This window comes from Apteryx rowi, unplaced genomic scaffold (genome assembly GCF_003343035.1).
Source record: "Apteryx rowi isolate R43461 unplaced genomic scaffold, aptRow1 scaffold_468, whole genome shotgun sequence".
Classification (NCBI taxonomy): Eukaryota; Metazoa; Chordata; class Aves; order Apterygiformes; family Apterygidae; genus Apteryx; species Apteryx rowi.
In genome coordinates this window covers 338,781-363,433 of record NW_020450725.1, presented here as the reverse complement: position 1 = coordinate 363,433, position 24,653 = coordinate 338,781, and the positions used below count along the sequence as shown (strand labels likewise).

Below are 24,653 nucleotides of genomic sequence, written 5' to 3'. Positions count from 1 at the left end.
TTAAATGAATTTAAAGTGGCAATGCCCTCTAAAGTACCCATGATGTAATTAATTAAACTGTCTTTTATCTATCTTTATCCTTTATCTTGCAATTCTTACACAATGTGCAATAAAACATGAAAGTTGCCATTTAAAAATGACATTTCAGTGCGTATTTTCATAACAGTACTTAACAACTAAAGGGAAAACATGAGATTTATGGAAAATCTTCCTGAATGCGAAAACGCAGAAGCAAAGAAGCAAAACAAGATATCTGCACTGAATTAGATCTGACATAAGACCAAAAAAAAACCAACAAAAAAAACCCATAAGCACTGGAAAAGATACGCCAAGCAGAACAGTTAAGTGGTTCAGTTCCTCAGATGAATGACATGTTTGCCAAGTAATCTTTTCCAGCTAAGTGAAAAACAGTAGGTTTTATCAAACAGATGGCTACCAAAACTATCATTCTTTGTACATAGCTCGCTCTACATGGTCGTCAACCTAAGAGGTATCTCTAAATACCATGCTGAGATTTACTTTAATGTTAGGGAGTATGACCAAAAAAAAATAATAATAATCCAAGGAGTATTTACTCAAGTAAAAAATTATTCCTCATTACATACACCTCAAAGCACTTTAGCACTAAGCTGATGTTTCCCATATGTTATCAAGATAAGCAAAATAACTTCTGAAATGCTAAAGAAGTTTTTTCTTAGTTTCCTGCTTTTGCAAGTACAATCGAATGACAGAAAAAGCACAAGTCTGGGAGACCAACGCATTTCTGAATAGGAAACCTCCAGCACTGATCTAATAGAAATGTTAGCAGAATTTGGTGAGAAGGCAGTTTTGTCACTGCTAACTTTGACACAGTTGCGCAAACACACACGGAGAGCAGAGGAACTTCTGAGCGTATACCAGCGCAGACCTGTCTCCTTGATTTCTATCAGGACAGGATTTGATCTCCTGTTAAGCAGTATTTTAAGAATCTCTCTATTAAACACTTTTGGGCTTAGATGCTGCCGGATCACAACTGCTGCACTTCACTGAAATGCTGGAATTTCTCACTTAGAACAGCCATGACTTAAAGATGGGTTCACCAGCTCAAAACCCTTCAAGTTTAACAGTCTTTRTTTCACTTTGGATAATAATCTCTTAACTTTCCAAATACAAGCAGAGATGGTTCATCCTGTTTTGGCAAACTGAGGTCTCTTGCAGATACAAATAAGGCTCAGTCCTTTAAATTATTTTTAAATATCTACATGCAAAAACATAGCACAAGATCTCAGTTACATTTAGACTGCTTTTCCAGACCACACAATGCCATTCAGAGCTCACTATATTCACTCTGCATAAAACCAGGCAATTTTGGCAATTTTTTATACATACAGAATCACTTCAACTGACAGGAGTTTAGCCTTCCTGCTATTTTAAATCAGGATCAGTGCTGCTATTTTAGCTGATGTTATGTGGAAATGAACACTGAACTTAGCAACTGCATAAACAGTAGGGCATTTGGAAAATGCCAAGAGAGCATGAAATACAACATTGGTAGAAATCATTATGCTCCAATTATCATTTACATTTAGCATAATGCTGTAATATCAAAACCTTGTTCCTATAGCAGGACATAGGGATCAAGAGAAAAAACATTGCATATAGCCAATATGTTTGATGTTCTATAACCTCTAAATAGACATCTTTTAATATTAAAGTACAAAAGACAGCAGAAAAGCCTGGAAAAAAACAAGACCTTGCACTTACTTATTTGTGAATTTCATGTTGATGCTATGACATCTTAAGTATCATATCTTGTCTTATATGGGGTCCTATGCTTCTTCAAGTAATATACGCTTCTATAYAGAGTTCCTTTTCATAGCTTCATGTCAACTATACTTTTGTCATCTAAAATTTCAGTGCTTAATCTGAGCTTACAGGCCTGCTCTACAGTGAACAACAAAGAAGGAATTCCCAGTGATTCAGCCCATTAYACAATATACGCTGAGCAACCCTAAATGACTACTTATAGTAGCCTAACTTTTAAATACCTAAGTTAGCTGCAATGAATCCCACTGCTTGTAGAGAAAAATAGTGCATCAGTCTTTTACAGAGTATTAAATTACTAAGGTGGTGGTATGTTAACAGTGATGACATTTTGTGGAAAGCATAGGTTTTAAGGAAGTATTTAAATAAAGATAAATTTAGTCAGTTGTACAGAACCAAGTATAAAGAATAGACACACAAAGTATAACAGTATAGCAGCAAATTAACACTCAGCTAAAACAGTAATTAGTGATTCATAAATCAGAAAGCTGTCAATCAATTCATGTAATTTATATATATACATATATACAATATAGGGTATTTATACACAGTAATATTCTGCTCAAAGCCATAGTATAGTTTGGGCACAAGTTGTTTTTTAGGAGGAGGAAAAGAGAGGTACCAACTAAATTATTAATACAATTAAGGGAAAGAGAGACGATCAGATAGTTCCAGGAACTCAAAACATACTATTATGGCTTTAGTTGTTTTCCATAAATCCTTGTTGATTTTAAATTCAGTTAAATTAATTACTTTAAAATCTATAAAATGCAACATTTTAGACTCAATGACAGATGACTTTTTCAAAATTTGCATTGAAAAGGATCTGAAAGATCAGATGTTCTCACATTTGAGTACATTGCTGAATGAGACTGCATTTTAAAACTTTCCAAAAAAGCATTAATTTTCTATTAATTTTATCCTTCCTGAGCAATGCTGCATTTTGTTGTAATATCTTGCATTTAAGCCTAGATAACTGCTTTTTAATAGGTGCATATGTGTGCAAATGCGTGCATCAGTATCAGTGTTATCAGTAATTTTGAATATGACGTGGCATTATCAACCTTGATTAATTGTTGGTATGTTTTTCGATTGCAAGTGCACTTTAAGAGGAGGATCATGAATTGGATTTTGCCTAATATATGTTTTTTAATGTGACTTTTTGCATTTTAAAATTAATATTAACTCTCTATGAATCAAATTAGTCTGAAATAAGGATATACGAGAGACTGGAAGTGAAAGTGCAGCAAAAACCCCACCAAACTGCTTTGGCACGTCATGATAAAAACTTATGGCTAACTCTCAGCATGCTTCCCAAAGACAGTTAATTAATACCACATATACAGACAACAAAAAAAAGGTAAACGGCCACATCTACAATTTTAGCTTACAATGCATGCAATATAAATGTTTCTTATACACCCAAAGGTAAAAGCATGTATTTTAAACAAGGAAGAAACCTGAATATTTTATAACTGTGTTTTCTCCTCATATTCATCAGTTATTAAAAGAAACTAAAGCATTTTATTCTGATACCAATCTAAAGAAGTTAATGGATTTACAGTAGGATGATCGCCTTAGGTCCTTCTAATAATATAGTCATGAGACTAGTGCTGCTTGGGGGTTTTGAGCCGATTTAACTCAAACTTACATTGCTTTGTCAACAAAACACAGCACATAGTATAAAGTGAAAAGTTTTACCATCTTTTCACAATATTACTTCAGCCAAAAATGCTGCTCCAAATATTTTGAAAGATCTGAAAGTTTAGCTTTCAAAATAAGGCTCTTTGTACATATGGGAAGAGGAATATCAGCAAGAAACTACTAGCAGCCTATGAGTTTGTATTACAGAGTGACAACAGATGATGAGTTAAATTCAAATTTCCTTAAGTCAGCTTTTGAAAATGACAACTGCAGAAAATGTAACAGTGATTCTTTACTACACCTTTTAGTCATAGCTAAAATTTTGCATGGGTGGGACATGGACAAATCAAATCACATTTTTGCCTTGCTTTATCAGCTACTCTTAAAAAAAACAAGAAAGCAAATTTGAAACAGAATTTTATTAATTTGTTGTTTCCTCAAGTGTTATAGGCAGTTACCTATTTATGTAGTTCTTCATGCAACAACAGGGAGAGAAAATAATTCTAAAACGGTAAAGAAAAAATTGGCAAAACCTTAAGCTACCTAGTATCTCCATTTTACAAGCGATGAGATTTCAAAATTGACAAGATTTCAAACAGCCTTTCATAGCAGCTGTTAAAGAAAGATCAGGGCTACAGTACTTTTTATTTCTTATACAGGAGACCTTGTACTCCTAGAATAAATATGCAGAAGCATATACCAGGCACGCAGTTTGTGACCACTACCATGTGTGTTAACATTGCACTAAATCACAAAGACGTTGCGGTTCCTTCTCGACATGCCTCCTCCCTCACACAACCCATCTTTGTTGCCTCAGTGATGCATTATTTATTCTGCCAGCAGCCCTTCCAAACCTCTTACATTCTACAGCTAAATATAATTTACTGTTTTCTGGCACCTAGGTGACACACGAAAACAGTAACAATTCCAGTTGATGCTCTTTAAGGGAACGTCCTTTCAGTCCTTACACACAAAAAACTCCTACTGCAGGCAATGAAAATTTGATTGTTTTAAAATATCGAATACAAATACCTAAAGTTAAATGTTATTTTGACTGTATACAGCTAGCCTCTGTTTACCAATACGTGAACACTTGAGCAGTCCTACTAAGCTCAAAATCAACATGCAGCCTCAGAGAGACAGTAACTACAATAATTCAAGCTGTATCACAAGTTACATAGAATGACTGAGTAACATTACAGAAGGTAAGAACAGAAGGGATTTCTAAATCCCTTCCCCATCAACAAGCAGGATCAAACATAGATCTACCATTCTTTTCTGATCTGTTCTTTCATGATGGCATTACTGGATCTCCATATCCCTGAGCAAACTGCCTTATTTTTTAGCTATACTTAATATCAGAAAGTTTTCCCAACATACTTATTTCCACTCTGCATTTACCTTACTTCAATTTTAATCTAGTATTTCTTCTACTCTTCAGCAGAGAAAGAACCCATTATTCTCTTCCTCTTCACAGAAGCATTGCATGTATCTGAAAACCATTATCAGTCTTTTTTTTCTAGACTAAACAAACCATTTCAAGTAATTTCAAGTTCCTCAAAAATATCGTCTATAAATGTCTGATCATTCTCATTCTTCTCTGGCTTCTGTCCCATTTGACCACATACAGCTTTGAAGTTTGGTACTCCAGCTGAGGCTACCAAAGCTAAGCAGTGCAGAATGATCACTTCACATGTGTGCTGTACTCTTATTTAGACACCTCATTACAAGTGCTTTTTTCCATATCATGATACTGTTGACTCATGTTCAGGTTGTAATCTAGCTTCTAGGCCCTGTTATGAAGAGCTGCTGTATTTGCACAATTAATGCTTTCTCCCCAAACCATTCATTTGTCATTACTGAGTTACATCCTATTTCGGGGAACATTTCTCCAATTTGCCAAACTGTTCTGAATTAAAATCTTACTAAATCTCCGGATAAAACCAAATTTAGAAGATAAGAATGATTGGGCCTAATTGTTCAATAACATCATTAATAACCTGGATAATGACTTAGGGTTGATTTTTATTAAATTTGTGGTAAAACCAAGCATCCGTGGAAGATAAGATCCTTCCATTCTGATAGCGAACTCAGTATTCATTTTTTTCAACCAGCTTTAGAACCACCTTGTGGGTTTTTCTTCTACAGCACTACACTTCAAGAGCTTGCTTATGAGACCATCGCATAAGAATGCATCTAAAGACTTACTGAAGCTGAGATATATGATATCCACTATTACTTCTGAATCAACAAAGTCTCTTATCCTCACAGAAGGAAGTCAGACTGGCTTGAAACAATTTAGTCTTGACAAATAACTATGCAGGCTGTTACTCAACTCCTTGTTTCTCCTAAGTGTCTTCAAAGAGTTCATCTGAGTAACCATCTCAGAATGTTTTGGCATTTGCATGATCCTGGGTCAAATGCTTCTTTAATTAATTGTTTCACTGAAACGAGTCAAATATATTTTCATTTAAGTTTGTATATAAAATACCTCTCTTACAGTACACTAACATAGCAGAGAATTACTTAATGAAATTCCTAATGTATTCTTCCCACTTTTAAAAATACAGTTTCTAACCTTAAATACATTAATTCTTACTCTTTAAAGCAAAATACCAACAATGAATATGACTGATAAAATTAACTGTTCATTCAGGTTTTTCTCACTTAACTTATACAATTCTCTTATTCATACTATAAGTGAAATTCAAGCTTCCTAAAAAACAATTGAAAATTTGACACTGAATTTTTTTAACCACAATTTCACCTGATGATTAGACCCAAGGTTTGGCATTAATGTTAATAAGAGCACAGTCAGATTTTAAATTAGTTGGATATTACATTAATCAGATTTGGTTAGTTTGGGGCAATAATTATTTTGGCTAAAAAATACTACTAGAAAATTTTTCTCAATATGTTTTCTAATCAATACATCAAGTACATGAAAGAGAATAAAGAATGTCTCATTCTTCAGAATATTGGAAATGGCCCGTAAAGTCTCAGTTTCACAGAAGAAGCTGGTTTTATGCTGAAGTTTCTTTTTATGTGAAATTGAGACTTTATGAACTGAAAGCATGTCTGTGAAAATCATCTGTGACATAATTTATATTCTTTAACAAAAGAGTGTATAAGGAGAAGGTAGAATGAAGAAGAATGATGTAATTCAATGTTTATAAAGTACTAGATATTTGACAGGCTTAAAATTATGTCCAGGATACAATATTTGATACCATTATCCGTTAGTATGTTTTCCCTGACATTTTATCTTAGGGCCAAAAGCCAAAAGAAAGACCACAAACATCTAACCACAAAGTAGCTCTTATTTTCCTATTCTAGTCACCAATTAGCTCATAGGAACAGAATTCCAAGCATGTCCAATGCCTATAGTTAAAAATATGCTTGTTCCTAAATGAAATATAAATGTCATACATTAAAAACCATATTTTTAAGACTGTACTCTAGAAAAATTAGACTAGGAATATATTGAAGTTGCACAGTCATTACACATAAAATATCTAATTGCCTACAGCTCTTACATAAAGACACTACTAATTTTATAAATAATTACCAAAATACACAGAATGTAATGTAATGTCCTGTCATGTCATTGCTTTCTGCCTTTCATGAAATGGTGATTTTCTGCTCTGACTCCTATCAAATCAGAAACATGTGATCAGTATGAGTTACCCAGTTTAGGACTTGTAGTTCATGGCCATGACAGTGTGTGCAAGAACTGCATCTCTTTTTTTTTTTTCTTTCTTTCTTTCTTTTTTTTTTTTCCTCCCCCGTAGTTCTTTCTCAAGAACTGCAGCTCAGTTTGTCTACAAAGAACTGTAACAGTCAAACACAGGTAACACGCATATGACAGGCTGGGATTTCTGAAATCTAATCCTTCCACTATCTTAACATTTATTTCTTAGCGTGACTCTGTTTTCCTAGATGCATTTTGCAAATAATCAGATTATTCTTCACAGTCTCATAACTGTTGCACAAAGAGATCTCTTCTTTCTTTAATGTCAGGAGGATTTTGTTTTTCTAAATTAAATAAGCAACTATATATATATTCCTCAGCTCAGCAAAACTAGGTAACTATTTTTAATGGAGCAGCAGCAAAAACAGGAAGAACAGACAGGAAACAGTTGGAAAAAAGAAATTAAGGCAAGGAGTCGGGAGATTAAAGAAAACAAAAGAAATAAGAGTAAAAGCATTAAATCAACTTCACTTTCACCATATTAGAAAAGCACATCTCTAAAATCTTAATCAGCATATAAAATTCTTCAGGAAAACATTGTATAAGGAAACTTCAAGAAGTATACAAGAAACCTCCTTTTCTCTTCTTTCACAGTCTGTTCATTGTTCACCTTCCTTTTTCTCCCCTCCTCTTTTGAAATTGGTTAAAAAGGAAATTAAGAAACTGAAATTCATGTTCCCACTCTCTCAGAAAGCCAAAATATAATAAAAGTATCCGATGCTGCTGAAAAAGAAAATAAAAAAAAATAAATCTACCATGCTAGAGTTTATTTGGCTTAAAACTATACGTTATCATACAGCTACTTTTGCACTACTTCCTACGTTAATTCTCTCACAGTAATTCTGTATCACATCCCAGTTTCTAATGGTAAATTATGTGCTGTAAGAGGAATACAGGAAAGATAGCCTGGTGATTTAAGAACTGGACTGGAAGTCTATGGCTCAAAGACATTGTTACCACGACTTCCTATCTGACCTTCAGCATATTACCTAATTTTTCTGCCTTAGTACTCCATCCATAAAATGAACACAGTGCCTCAAATAGATGYGAGAGGATAAATCAATTAATTACCAAATATATAGAAAACATATGCACAGGAAAGAAAGTTTACAGAAAAATAATTTTAAATTAAGGCAAAAACACTAACTTTCTATAGTGTTTGGCAATTAGTCATAAACATAGGCAGACTACCTCTAACGGTTTTGAATCTATGCAAAAATAAAATCCAATCCCTACGCCCTATGAATGGACCTTTACAGCTAGAGGATTAAAGCGGCCGGAAGTCTTGCCTGCGCTACGCTCCCACTTTGAGACCTTGACGCTTTAAGGCCAGGATCAAAGAGCGAAATCAAATCTGTGAAGCTCAATTGCTTTCTCATCGTCCGACTCGTAACATCGGCCTTGTTCCGCGCAGCGCCTTGGGAGCGCCGAAGCACAGGGCAAGGTACCGCGCTGGTCGGGAGCACGTCCCGGCCGAAAGCACTCCAGGGCAGCGGGGACACGGGGGTTCCCAGCAGCCGCAAGCACGTTATTCTCAAAGCCTCAGAAGCAGAAGCTATTTCCCCTCTTTTATTTTGCATTTAAGGATGACAGGAACATGATAAACGGCCAAAGCCGAGACACATCGACACGCCAGCAGCACAAAAGGCCTTTGTGATTGACAGAGGAAACCTAAAAAAAGGGGGAGGAGACACATTCTTTTTCTTCCTTTGGGGATGGCTCTCTGGACAGAGACGCCTGAAATTTTAGACCTCAAAAGCTTCTCCCGTTACTACCAGCTCACCTTGCAGGTAAACACCTTCCTGGTTCATTGAGTCACYGTCACGTTATCTGAAAAAGAATCTCCACTGAAAAGTGATAATGGTGGAAAAATAGTCCCCATTGTACAGCTATAATTTTTGCCTTGCTTGTCTGCAGGCAATGCACTTCCTCTCTCGAGGGGTCTGTGCAATTGGATCCAACTACATTCTGTTAAAAGTGGACAAGATCTACTGTTGGGAGGAACCGGTTTAAAGACATTCCCAGGGGTATACTTAACATATGTCTGAAAGTGACCAAACACRGAAACTGAATTCAATCTCTTTATACTGTATTCAAAAGTTAGTATTTTCTGTGAAAGAATAAACTTGTTGATTTGGCAAGTGCAATGAACTAGTCACAATAACTGGTGTGTCTTTTTAACTCCTAAAGAAACTAATTTTTTCTGTGAAGAATATTTAGTTACATTTTTAATAGTGAATGCACATACTATAATCACTATTTCAGCTGGTTTGTACCATGCAAATTGGCACATGTGGCTATGGAAACACATATAATACTTTTATCAAAATGTATTCCTTTGTTCCCATTTACTGGTAAATCTTATGCAGTACTGAAGCCCTTAATCTACAGCAAGCAAAGACATCTGAGTTTTTGTTTTTGTTCCTGTTTAAAAGCAGAGAAGCCCAAGGTAAGAGAAGTCACTAACTTTCACTATCAGATTATTTTCCTGACTTTTGAAAAGCATATTACTAAGGAATGGACGCATCCACATATCTTAATATGAAAAGTTGCAACCGCAAAGAAACTGGTTTGAGAAAGCTAGGAGAGACGACAGTCAGAATTTTCTTCATTCACTGATGAGCGAGAGAGGCTACTGTAAAGCCTTTCTAGCCACGGTAGGATCAGGAGCAGCATAAGYGATAACCAGTGGAAATCCTACGACAGCCTGACTTCAGATCACACAATTAAGGTTCTTCCTTTGGATCTAGTCTAATGGTAACGTGTACCTTCAAGCACAGTGAGGGCTACGTGAACCAGTTGGAAGATGAGAAGACCACACGTCAATAAAATAGCTGCCCACCTATTTCACACCACTATCACCTTTTCAACTTGAAGGGCAAAGTGAAAAATAGTACGAACTGGGACTGGAAAATCTCCTTCAACAACAACAACAACAAATGTAGTTCCAAGGATTCAAGGTGGTATCCCTCCTTTTAAAAAAAGCCAGAAGGACAACAGTCACTTTTATTCTGGGGATATCATTTGAGTGTAATTAACGCTTAGGTAATACTTAGGTATAAAAAAAACAGAATCAAAGTAGTAGAGCTCTGCAAGAGCATGTTTCTCTACTAGATCGGGGGGGGGGGGTAAAAATGACCTGGTAACTTGCAAATTAGGTACTTGGATGATCCAATATGGCTTTAAATGAATACCCTCTCTAAAGAGCTTTATTAAAATAGAGAACATAAAGCTGAACTACAGCATTACCAGTGCRTCCATCCATATTCACCCACTTCCACTCCCTTCATTTACATTTTGTTCACTTCTCTTGGAAAACCTGCCCTGCTCAGTCTCTTACTCCTTTATGGAGGATTCCGTCCTCTCTCTCATTCTCATGTTTTTTTCCTTCTTCTCTGGAAAAGTAGCATATCTGATAATGAAGGCAGGTGAAGGGGAAGTAGCCAATTTTGGCACTTAGTGTAGCACACCAGTCATCCTAAAGTCTATACAGAGTCAAAGAGAGCAATTCAAAGAAGCTATAGAACAACAAAAGMCCTCGAGAAGAGCGTCTCGCTATCTGCCAGGCACAGAGCCTAGCAAGACTGYCCTCCTAGCCCAGGTGGGACAAATCCCTGTCCCCCTCCTGAGGTTTCAACCACGACTGCCAACAACTGACCGCGACACAGGGAAAATGATACCAATAATCGGTGAGACTTTCCTTTCCTCTGACAATTATGGTGCTGATACTTAATACCTGAAGGGCATGGAATTAAACTCTGACTGCGCCTTCCTATCCTCTTGATCACTTTTCAGGAGAAACATTACGGTCACCTTGTGAGAGACAGGAAGGGAGAGACTGGGATGATGGCTCAGCTCTGCAGCATAAGGGGACCGAGGTAAAGGTCGCTCCTAAACGTGAAGTTTTAATTGCTCCTTCTAAAAGATGCTTCTTTCTTTCCAAAACTTACTATCAAAAGGAGTGTTTGAGACCTGAGTTATTYACTGTAAACAACCAGACTACAGGTATTTACATCTATTTATCCCTTTGAATGCTTAAAACTGCTTAATGCTTAAAACTTTGAATGCTTAAAAAAGTAGAGACATGTATTCTGTAACCTCTTACAAGCGATATATTTGGACTTTCTGATATTGTTCGGCTTGGTATGACAGCCATAAGATAACTGACAATAAAATTAGGAGTACAAGAAATACTTAAAAGAAGATGTGGCATGCATATCCTCTGAAGAAACTGTAAATATCACAGATATCAAGCAGATAACAATCATGATCAAAGGCAACAGTGTTTTTTTTTTCTCAGTGTATTTTCAAGAAAGTAGTCTGATAACTCCTGATCTCTCAAACAAAACAAGCATGCACTAATAATATCTTAAACCCACAATCATATACACTCAGAAGGTAAATATGAATATTACATATGTCACAACATTTGAACCCTTTAAGCCTACTATATTACTATCACACTACTTTCTTCTGAAAATTTTTAAGGCATTAGAAAAAAACCTTATTAAACTGAAAATTGTTGGGTATCCCATTTAAAGGAATACTTCAAATGCTATTACCAAATTTGAGAAAAATTACACACATCTGGTGTATATTTCCAACAATGTACATGAAATTCACTAACAAGTCAATGATAACAAGGTCATGTACTTCTCCATAAATTTTTTAATAAAAAGTTATTAAAGGATTATTTCTTGGGAAATAAAAATAAAAACCCACAAATTTAAAATGCCTCCCCAGATCAAGAGATGCATCTCTAGTATGAACCAGAAGCATAAATGGCTTCTCTTTTTACCATTGATAAGTCTCTAAAAAGATTGCAAAATTTATTTTAGTTTTGTACTTTATATTACTGTACAAATTAAAATTGTTTTAAATTTGGAGGATGGATTTCAAATATTTCACGTTAATTTTTCAACTTAGGAAACTGTTTGGTGATATGATGTCTGTTTCCTGTTAATCTCATCAAAGGAAACTCGTAATAACTGAGACAATCAATACTTAAATAGATCTGTATTTCATTCTCCCCTTCCTTTCCTCCTTTATTTCCTTTCATGAAGTAAAAGAGTAATAAAAGTCATGTATGCAGTATAAATTAGAAAAACTACCCTTCATGATCTCTCAGCATTTCCCAAACACTAAATGCTTACCCTTCCTCCTGAGAGTTCTTTTAACATGATTTTTAGGTAACTTTAAGTAAAAACATTGGTCTAGATTCATTCCACTTAGATTTAGGCAAAAAAGTTTGGTGCACATTCACCTAGGCTCCCTGTATCATGGATGCATCCAAAACAGTGATTTTTTTTTTGGTTTATGAATGCCATTATTTCCTCATTCCTCTTGCACTAACCAAATGAATAGGTGAAAAATAGTCATTTGCACTTGCAAATGAAAAAAGACAGAAACAGAAAAACTGGGATTTGCTTGTCCTCACAGATTTCCTGCAGCAGCCATCACAGATGATTCAAAGGAAGGTCCAAGTACATCACCAGGATGCCCACCTGCAGATGTCCACCTTAATCCAGCTGGCATATGAACACACGAGGCACTGGGAACTACAACTTTGTGCCCTAGCATATATTTTCTTTGTAAGAACTTAAGCTCTTCTTACCTCTATTGAAAAAGTATCACCTTAAATTTTTGCACTTAAAAATTACACTTAAGACATTTCTTTAACTCTACTGTATCTTTTCTGAGACAGATGTGGGTATACATTTTATATTTGGGAGACCAGGCTCCCCCTGCCGTGAATCAGCAGAGAGCCAAGATCACAGYGCTGCAAAACTCTGGAACAACTTCTCTTCCAACCAAAAACAAAACCAGAGTAATATTACATGGCATTATATGCTTTAAAGGAAGAAGAAAAAAAAGAAAACAAAAAAAAAAGAAAAAGTGAAATTCATTGCCAGTCTGGTTACAGATYATGACAGAGAGAGAGAAGGAACGTGCTCTATTCAAATCAAAAAGGTGAAATACTTTGCCAAGATTTATTCTATCGCTTATATAAACATAACGTAAGATTATCTCACCTCTTTAAACTTATTTGTATTTGAAGTGTATGTATGTAACTCTAAATCTCGTGTTCTGCCAACATGTCTGCTAACCTGTAAGCTTATCTTCTCATCCACAGATTACTATTGTAATACCATGCTTTACTTTTGCACACACTAAATAGAAATAACTGATATTTATTTCTAAACTGGCATTTCTTAAAAGACTAAACATTTTCAGCTATCCACCAGATCATCTAAAATACATCAGAAATCAGTTTACACAGAAGTTACCAACACAATGCTTTAAACCACTATTTTTGAGCTATTTATATAAGGACAGTAACAAATATTTGTGTGCTTGAGTGCGTGTGTACATAGAAACATGGGGAAACTATACTTTTTTTTCCAAATTTTATCACCTAACAATTCACTAAGTGTTTTAATGTAATMCTGTAATTCTATAGCTTTTTATCTTCTCATTTATTTTCTAAAGTACTAAAAATCAGAAAATATAAGAGACTATTAAAAATAATCTTTATATGAAAAGGAAACAGTATTTGATACAAATTCCACATAATATAAACTCCAAGCAGTTTTAGCTTGCTCATACTACAGTAAAAAACAAGAGCAGAATTAAAAAGCAAAAATATTTTTTCAGGTATTTGCTTCTGCACAGAAGGGAGCCCAGCTGATGAAATGAGAGAGAGACTGATATGGCACTCGTACCGTACACTAAAAAAAAAAAAAAAAAAAAAAAAAAAAAAAAAAGGCACTTTGAAATATCCCATCAAAAATACTTAAAAAATTACAGGATATACATATCACTGAGAAAGAAGAGTAAATAGCTGTAATTTAGGAGGCTAGAGTTTCATTAATGAGATAGTATAAAGGGCTCTGCAAACAAAAGGACCTTTCTTAAAGGTTTTCGGTGAAGTTATACAAGTTTCAATATTCCATATTAATGACAGTATATGACAGTGCATCTCCATTTTTAGATGTACTTTTCTTTGTATTTTTCATTATTAATTTTTAATCAATATGTAATATAAATTACATTAAGAGATCAAGAGCTTTCTGCTCTGAAGTGTGCAAAGACTGTTATGAAAAACACCAGGTCATGCTTTGTGAAATCACAGCAATAACTTCTGCCTGTTTAAAATTAATGTTTCAGAAAATAACATTTTAAAATATACCTCTATAGAAGGGACTTTATATCCCAATCATCAGAAAAGTCTTACTTCCCGTAATAGCTAGTTTCAAGCTTCTACACAGAGCTTTATATTTCCTTTCCAGGGTTTAGAGCAGATGAATTAAGACGTGTCTATGGTAAATTGGTAGTACATAGTCTAAAGATCAACTGCTATAGCAACCAGTGCAGTAGTCTAACAACACACATGCACACAAACTGCTGGATTTTCTAAGTTTACGTGGGCAGGATTTATATGTAGGTGTTTATTGGGAAGAGACTGAAAGTTTTGTGGATTTCTTCAAACATGTAAAAAAGCACAGCCATTACATCCTCTTGTAACGGTACTCTCACCCACATAAAACCACAGCTTAATATCCAAAATAAAACTGTTACTGAAACAATATTTATTGATTTATACTTAATAAATATTTATTTTACACATTACATGATTTCTCCTGCTTATTCAATTTAATCCATCCAGTTATTCTAGAAAGCTATACTTGACACCCAGTACCATGAATTATTCCAATTGAAATGACATGAAATCATGTTATAATCAAAATCTTTCCACCCATAACCTTATTCCATGCAAACTGCAATTTTTTTAAAGAGAAAAATTAAAAGAAAGAAATAAAAGCGTACTTCTGTTCCAAGATATTTTTTAAAAGGATGCATTTTAAAACAAATCATATGTGACAAGATATGATTCACGGGTAAGACATTTCTTGGAGAAAGCAGCAAGTATTAAGTCCCAGTAGAGTTTAATGACACGTGCAAATTAATTCCTAAATAYACGGCAACGCTCCTTTCCTCACACATGCATCTATCTGTCTGTATGTCTGAGAAAAAGGGAGAAAAAAAGAAGTCTGTTTCAACTGTGATTAACTATATCTATGCGTTAAATATATATATATATGATAGATTGCCCTACACTAATTACTGTGCATTACAGTAATAAAAAAAAAGAGTGGTGCATAATTTCATCACCTTCAGTAGAACTGAGTAGAAACATTTTGAGACAAAATAGAGGTATAAATTAGCATAAAAATACCATAAAAGGAAGACTGAAGAAAAAAGATGACAATAAAATATGCCTCCTCTGTCTGTAAACATAGCATTTCTGCTTATAAAACTATCATCTGTGTTTCTGCTGCTTTCTCCTAGTACATTCTTCTATTTTTTGTCCTGTCTTAGGACATCATCTTTTTTCCTCCCTTGCGTCACTCCCTCCTTCTTTTTCTTACTGTCATCCTTCCTATATTGCTCTTCTGAATTTACCTTTCTTTCTGACTCCCTTCTCACTTTAACTATTCCTGGAGTAATTCTTTTTTCTTCTGCTATTTCAGTTCTGTAACCTTACTGTTTTACTCTGAGATTTAGGACTTTCTTCTTCTCGTAGTCTTGCGGCAGATGCAATAGTCCAACAGACTTTTGAGGAAACTCCAGWAAAAAACGCTGAGACTGCTTGGTGAAGCTTTTAACTAGTGTAAAATATCTCCCTTAGGGAAGGGGTAGGAGGATAATGGGGTTGCAAGAGAGATGAAGGGATATTTTTGTGACCAGAAAATTTTAGCAATAAGATCTGTTTAATTCCTAAAGTCCTCTGAAAGTCTTTACCATTTTCTTGAGTAGGCAGCTGTTTTGATTTGACTTTTTGTTTGCTTTTCTAAGAAGAACAACTAAACCGTGAAACATATTGCCTTCCGTTTCTTCTGCTCTATTTGGGGCTGAACAGTACTCAGGGCTGTACCAAGTCCGCCTGTGGAAGCCGGCGTTTTGGGCGAGGTACGTCGCGGGTGATGGCTGGACCCTGCACCTACTGGTTCTCCTTTCCCACCCTGCCACGAAGRGGCCCAGAGAGACCCCTGGGCCTGACCCTTACCGCAGCTTGCTCTGCAAAGCAGGTCTCCAGCCACTCATGGAGGCAGTGACAACTGCAAGTGCTGGCTCAGAACTAATAACTGGTGAAGAACAGGCAAATGAGGGGCTTCTATTTGCCTTCCCATGTAACAGGAGGACAAAGCCCTCCAAGAGGGTATTTGTTCTACAACTGATGAAAAGAAATACCTTTTCTTCTTACAGACGATAGGAAAAGTACCTGAATATTCCGATTTTCTTAATAATCAACTCCCCAGATCTACTGTACAGTCTTCTCAACCTTTTTGCCGCTTTGGAGGCAGAAGCCAGACATGAGAGTGTTGGCAATCAGAGAGAACCATCGGCAAGATGTAACTGCTTGTTCAAAGGACCAATATGCCATTTGTTTTTAAAAATAATTCAAGATAGACATTATAATGAGATACTGAGAAACTTCATTATACTAGAAAAAGAAATACTCAAATGAATTGAGAACAACTCTGTTCTCCCATAGACCAAGATTCATATATCCRTTACAGTGATATTTTCTACTAGTGTGTATCAAGGGAGAGGTATGATCATTTTACAGCTGTATGCTAAACTGATTTTGTTCCCTTTTATCAAATAACTATTAACTGGAGCACTTTCTTTCCAGAAACAACATTAATTAAGCTCAATTTAATAGCCTGTTAACAAGAAGGCTACCTAAAAGGTATCCCAAAATGTGTATCATGTATAGAATATATCTTAAGTCCTTCATGAAGGAGGCAGCTTCAAAGTTTGCAACTCAAATAACTGTCGTTATGTTATGGCTTCTGTAAAGATCATCTTTGGCCATGCTGATACACAGTCACTTTAAAACGACATAAGTCCATGCTCATGCTGAAGGAGCACTTCTGCCTTCCATATTCACCCCAACCACTCAGTACCACTGGCTGTAGTGTCAATGCTAACTACTGTGCACCACATTATAAGCTAATGATCCACTTGGAAACTACACAGAACAAACAGCAGTTATTGGCAGGTAACCACGTAACTGCAAGAATGTTAGTGGTGCAGGAAAGGCAACCAGAATGGGTGACTGGAGGCAGCCTTTGCTTTTAAATTCAGAGATCTTAATAAACTCCAATAAGACAATTTATATGAACTTATATGAATTTATATGAAAAAAATAAAGAATACTTTACATTTTAATTCTCTGCATCATTTTACTTCTGAGCATCAGTCATATTTTGATATCACAGAGGTATATTTACATTAAGTCTCTTTTTAGGAAGGTTTTAAAATTCAAGTTACACCATTTACATGTGAGGATTTTCTCTTTAATTATGGAAGAGACAGATGTGATTTTGGTGACCAAGTTTGCTACTGCTCTCAGCATCTTTTTGGACATTTTGGTAGTGCGGTAAAAAAAAAAAGGCCAAAAAACTATCCTGGAAATAGAGTTGTTTCAAGATAAAGCAAAGCAGGGTTTTCTGTTTGTTTTTTGGGTCAGTAAATGCTTTTTAGCAGTAAACAGCTTTTCATAGCCAATGGGACAATATTCTGCACAGCCAAGCAGATTTGGCTTTGAATAAGGTGCTTTGCTGAGACCATTCTGAAAGTACTGTAATTCTAACACTATTTTATGCCAGTTAGATCTGTTTACAATTRAGGAAAGGCTGAAGTAATTTCGAGTCGTTACGCAGATGAAATGCAGTTTCATGACTATCCCAGTTCTTTTCTATTTTAGATGACAACAAAGATGGGAAGGCTCTGCCCCAGGACTCTGTTTCGATTCATAAAGTATCCCTCTGAGCGCAGCTCAAAATCTTATCTAAGGAGACCAATGAAGAACTCACACACTGGATAAGACAATGCCCAACTCAGAGGCCCCRGCCAGACAAGCGGGACAGCAATTCTGTGCACTGCTTGAATGACTTCTCTGTTGTCTCTCTTCTCACTGAGTAGCTGTTCTTCTATTATATTTCCATGACTAGAAATCGTGGGAGAACTGTTTTATCTGTGTGTGGCAGAGGCTTCACATTTCTCCCTATACTAGTTTACAGAGTTGCCCCTCACTCCCTGGACTGCTCATGTGCTCTCCGTCACTGCTTTGCTTATGTGTCCCCTCTCCACATATTCTAAAAAATGTAGTGATTTCTACAGCGCACAGCTGTAATCTGGAATTTTTTTTCTAGGAGTGTCTTTCACATTGCATTCAAAAAGCACAAGGTTATCTTTCTCCAAAGATTTTACTGGCCACTGTCAAATACAGCTTTTTCCATTAATTGTTTCATAATATGACAGCTATTAATGTGAATCAAAAATTGGAAGAGATTCAAGAAGTCAGCTAGTCCATTCCTTTCCTTAAGTGATAATATCCACATTATCCAAAACCTATTCTTACAGACCTCGAATCTGTAATCCCGTCACAAAGTCTTTTCCGCTGCTTCCTTCTTATTCTTAAGATTTTCTTACTCAGAATCTAAGTGAATTCATGCGTGCTGCAATTTTTTCTTTTAACAAGAAATGTCTTGTTCTGTTATTTCTTGTTCATTCTATCACAATCAGAACTAACTACTCTCATCCTCTTCTCAGCAGTCTTTTACATACATGAAGACAATTATTGCCTCTTTTTTTTGTTAAACAAAACAAAACAAAAAAAAAATCAACTCTGTTAAATAAATCATGTTTTCTAGACGCCAGATCATCATCTCTGAGCTCTTGACTGTTCCATGCTGTTCTTGGTGCATAATAATCAAAACAGACCACAAGAAAGTACTGAGAACTTTTTAAATTTTAAGTACAACAAAAAGATAACTTCATATACCTTGCAAGCTCTCATCCTGTTTATACATCCTGTTACAGCGTTTCCCTTTTTTGTGGCAATGTGACATTATTGACTTCAGCTGGCAGTTTACAACTACTACTCATATATTTTTAAGAGAAATGCTCTCTAACCAGTGGCTTCCCCACAGCTGCATATGTCTATTACCTCAAAGTTGTCCTTATTGAACAGCTTTGTATTTTTTTCAGCTCCTATCTCCAGTTAGTATTTACCTGAATTTCAATTCCATTCAAAGTAATTGCAGTCCCACCCAGCAGTTATATGCACACACATAATAAGCATTTACTCTAATGGTATTATGTTAAAAAAAAAAAAAAAAAAAAAAGAGGTCATTACATAAAAATATTCAACCGAGGACCCAAGTAGGTGATTGTCAACCCAGTCGTCTGCCTTTGATGGTGCAACTCTGAAGCCCTGCGATGTGGTACTGCTATTGCTAGTACGAGGCTGCAGGCTCTGAACCACGTTTGCGAGGCCTGGGGACCGAGGCTTGCCAGGCCGGCCCCGTCCGAAACTCTCTTCACCTGCCTGTAGCTCTGTTTCACTTGGTTGAGCTGTGACAGCAATTTCTAATTGACCAGGTGCCTGTGGCTGATTTGTTTTACTCCTATTTATCTTTGTACGGTACACCCGCGGCTCTACGCAGATACCAGTAACAAGCAATCATTCCGTGCAGAACGAAGTACTTACGACACCAACCCCATGACGCAGGGCAGAGAGACGCAGGCCTGGTACGATAGCGCGGCCTTGAGAAACGGCACAGAGGAGTACAGGCGCGGGACGATAAGGGATGCACAGGCTGGCACCGTTATAGCCCCCTTGGCTATAAACAACTCACTAATGGTCAGCTAAAAAATGCAGACCTGGAACTGGACAAAACTGGTTTTAAGGGCAACTTAGAAATAGTATCTAAATATAAAGGTGCCTATATAGTGCACCGTATGTAGTGAACTGTACTAATGAAGAAAGACAAAGGTGTAAATATTTGTTGACAAACATATAAAAATGACCCAAGTGGGTCCCAGGGGGAGAAAGCAGAAACCATCAACATGAACATGATATTCCTACTGGCAAAGAACTCAAAATACTGTCCACTTGCTGTAACACCCCCTCACCGTCGACACCAGCGTGAAACCACCAGCCTTAGGGCCCAGAGGAGCAGTAGAAGAGTGGGCATAACATAGAGGAAAGAGGTAGAAACTAAAAAGTGGGTGTGTTATAACTGTAATTGTATTATTACTATTATTGCACCTTTTTCTGTATATAAATAATCTAACTGCATTATTATTCTTTGTCTGCAATAATTAGATTTAGCCTAATGAAGATTCTTGAATTAGACATCTAAGATTTTCATTATACTACCAAGAAATTGTTGGGTTTTTAGGTATGTGTGAATATACATATATATACACACCTTATATATATGTAAGGAAGATTTTGAGTGTAGCAACATACAACCACTGAAAGCAATTCTGTCAGACTATTATCCAGCCAGTTTTGTGCCATTATCTAATGGCATTTTCACCTAGACAATGCATCTCTGACGTATTTATGAGAATATCATATGAATCACCGTGAAAAACTTCTAAACACAATACTCATTACAATCAGAAAAAAGCAAATAAATTGGTCTGACCTAATTATTTTTTGATAAATCTGACTTATTCGTCTTATTGTTTTTATCTGTGGTTACAAAAAACATTTATTCCAATATTTTTTTCTGAGAGTTAAAGTGAGACTAATGGACCTATAATACCTGGTTCTGGTAATACTGGTTCACAACACCAGTGAGAAAGGAAGCAAACACTCCTGAAGATTGCTCTACGGGATATCTATCAATTCTGGCATGGAGGCACTAATTTTAGAAGAGAGAAAGTAGTCTGGAATCCATTCAGCTGTCTACTTCACATTGTCAGGTTGGTAAGGAATTTGCCAAATATTTCTGGGCTCTGGTCAGTTCTCATTTATTCACCACCAAAGACAAACAGGACACAATTAGTTTCCTCCAAAAATTATACAGCATTTATAACTTTGGCCAGCATTTTACTGTTTTTGTTTTTTCTTCTTTTTCTTCTAAATCAGCATTCACACAGACAGGTGTCTAACATCTACATTACAAGTAAAATTCTCAGAGGCTGTCATGTCGTAACTCTGAATAGTAGTACAAAATAAAACAAAGAGAAGATTGACAATATAAGGATTTTAATGCATGACTGATGAAAGAAGGAATGCTTTTTAGAAGCTTTTAAAATAATATCATTTCCCCATCCACAGACTGTTCTTGGCCAATATTCATAAGTAATTCCAAGGCCATGGATTTATGAAAAAACAAGCTAAAGCTTCTAAAGTTTTGCAATTATCAGGGGATCATATGGCTTGCAGAACCATAGATGGCTACATGCCACAGAAATCTACCACAGAAAATTCTAAGTCAAAGGGCTGTAGTTACAGGCTACACTAACGAGCAAACAACCATCCAACTAGAGTTATAATAAAATAATTTAGGGGATCTGGTATTTAAAAGGGAAGCACTGAAGAGTTTAATACCTTTGTTGTATATTTCTTCCAGACCAAGAGAAAAAAAAAGTTTTAAAATGCGTGCCTGTTTTAAAAAGGGAATGTAACTGATAACTTGTGAAAAAGTATGTGAAACAAGTTTAGTTTAAAATTAAAAGAAGGCAGTCACACCTGCATATCAAATACTTATTACATAAGCCTATGAAATCTCAGTTTCCTATTCTCCTGAATTTACACTGAAAAAATCAAACATTATCTTCTGGGCAGTAAACTATTTAAGAACTTACAGAGAAATTAGAGATTTCCACAATTTTCATGTTACGTAAAGTTAGATATCCAGGGTCTAAATTATGAGATGAGAGGAGGCTTCTCAAATTATCGGCACCTCTTAAATTATGTAGCACCTTGAGGAGATTTAAAGCATTCAACTCAGCATTTCCCTTTTTAGTCCAATTATGTTCCCAGCATTAGTTTTCTAATGCCATGGAAGCACTCTACTCAATTCGAAACGCCCAAATCGAGAATATACAAAAGTTTTCCTATGAATACCAAAGTCAAGTAAGCTGTTAGAAATGCTGTTTAAAATAATCTTTACAAACATAAACATATATACCAGCAACATACCTGAAAAAGAACATGAACAGAGCAGCTGTGATGCAGAACAAAAGGACCTACAAGAAGGAGAAAAAGTATTATTACCTAAAAGGTCACACTGCTATTGTACATTCTGGATCACGATGATTTTACAACTGTTACAAYACAAGTTAGACTTTATTTTCTATCCCCGATAGGGCAGAATTTAAATCTTCAAAAAAGATTCTCACTGATTCTTTGGGTTGACCCTGCATAAGTTAATAAAAATATGAAATCCAAACCTGGGTAGTGGGATGACAGAAACAGCAAAGGATATCACTTCAAATAGTCTAGAATTCTCTTTTTTCCCCATAGAAAGTTTCACATTCCCCGTGAGTAATGTGTTTTTAAATATAATCAAGTAAAATATAAATAAATAGAAATATATCAAGTTTGTGCATCATAAAGATTAGATATGGATGACAGTGTGCAGGAATGGAAACTTAAACATTATCTTTTCTCTCACTTTCCTTTTGATTTATTCAAACACTTTTTATGTGATTCAAATATACTTTGACTTTATTTGATTCAAACTTTTATTTATTCAAATGTGAAAAGCAGTAAATTTATGATGCCAGACAGCTGCTTCTGCTTAACTGCTTCTAGGCAAGTCTGAAAGTAGACAGCTCTGTTCCCAACACGAGTTTCCTTTCTGCTCAGTTTGCCTCAGGGGAATCACGTAACTCACTTGGAATAATCTGCTCATGCTCTGGATGAACAACGTGGCTCTACAAGAGTCCGTGAGCCAATTTAGCAGCTCCACACCACTGGAAGGGGAATGTCTCCCTTCTTCCTCCCATTCCCTCTGCTCCCAGAGCAATGCTCTTACCTCCTCCTCATCACCTGCTCACAAATGCTGCGGAAAGCTGACTTTGGAGAGTTTTCTGACAACTTAGTGAGATAGGAGAACACTGGAAGGGCATAAAAGCACCCAAGCAGGCACAGGCAGAAGGGGAACCTCAGTGCCAGGAGCAGAGAAAGGGGAGAAAGAGGATGAAGCTGTTCTACTTGAGAGAGCAACAAGCCATTATATCAACCCAGCTGCCTGTACAACTGCAGGCAGCATTCGCATACAGCTTATTCAGGAACAACTATACTGTGCTTTAAAATTATAATCTGCCTTAATCCATGCTAACTTTGCCAGCTACAGCTTGAGAAAGAAAATACTGTTCCATTCTAGATACAATGACCCACATTCATACTAAAATTTAGGAGAAAACAGTTACAGCCAAATTGCAAGTGTTTCAAAAAAATGCTAATACTTGTCTTCAAGAGTTTTAGAAGTTTGAACATGATAGGATATGGATGACTTGAATAAGTGAAAAGCAAGGAAATGTTGGCAGGAGTGCATATTTGAAGGTTATAAACACATGCAGACCAATGGATTAGTTTGGTACGTGTTCATATAGATTCAAAAGTGTGATAAAAACTTGAATAGGCAAAGTTTCAGGAAAAAAAAAAAAATCTTACAATGAGACCACATTGCTTTCCACAGTCCTCTGGCATGTGACTTTAAATTAGGCCAGGCAAGACATCATAACTTTTACTGTTTAAACTATCCATTGTTTTTTATTCCTTTTCCTTTGCTAGTACATGTTTAAAAATCATGGTTTATTACTCAGCATCAAAAATGTGAACATCTGAAATCATTTTATATGAAATCATTAGGGTAAAGTGAGGACAATGATGTATTTCAGTTCAGACTAAAAGTGAAAGCAGACTTAAACCCGAGTTCTACCCAGAAAGATCTGCCCTAACCCTCCACAGTTCAAAACATATTTAACCATTCCAAAAACAATTGTCACTTCTCTTGATGCCATTTTTGGAGGACAGGAAGGACAAGAATTCCTGACAGATTTGACAACTCCAATTTCTCAATGATATTGAGAAATCTCAATGATATTGAGAAATAAGTGAGAAATGGCAAAGCACCAGCTTCTTGAAGAAAAGCATGCCTTTGCCAATTAAAACTACTTTTCTTACTAAATATTCTCTCTTGCTTTCTCTTCTTTTCCTTCTTTACCATTTTTAATGAGTTTGATAGCAAGACCTAAAATACTCAAGCAAACAGAGGATGGGACAGTAACTTCCATAACCAAAAAAAAAGAGAGAGGGAAAGAAAAACAATGCTAATAACTAACCTGGCTACACTATGACGACTATGATGACAGAACACTATGGTGGTAGGGAAAAAAAAGGAAGTGAAAGTAAAGTATTGATTCATTTCTTAACGAGAAAGGAAAACCTATGCAGAAAGATTAAAAAGGGCTCAAGTATTCAGTATCTAGTTTGCTTTTGATCTTCAAAGAAAAGACAAATTGTGATTAAATAAAGGTAAGAAACGGGGCAAAAGGGAAACGGGGCAAAAGGGAAACGGGGCAAAAGGGAAACGGGGCAAAAGGGAAACGGGGCAAAAGGGAAACGGGGCAAAAG

At 35.9% G+C, this 24,653-nt stretch overlaps 1 protein-coding gene across 1 annotated transcript in view; it reads right to left on the bottom strand.

Annotated features, from left to right (window-relative positions):
• TMEM135 (transmembrane protein 135) overlaps positions 1-24,653 on the bottom strand; it is a 191,596-nt gene that overhangs the window by 44,946 nt on the left and 121,997 nt on the right. The window contains exon 6 of the mRNA XM_026077913.1: positions 22,212-22,258. Within this exon, the coding sequence (XP_025933698.1) occupies positions 22,212-22,258 (47 nt within the window). The remainder of the gene's footprint in view (positions 1-22,211; positions 22,259-24,653) is intronic.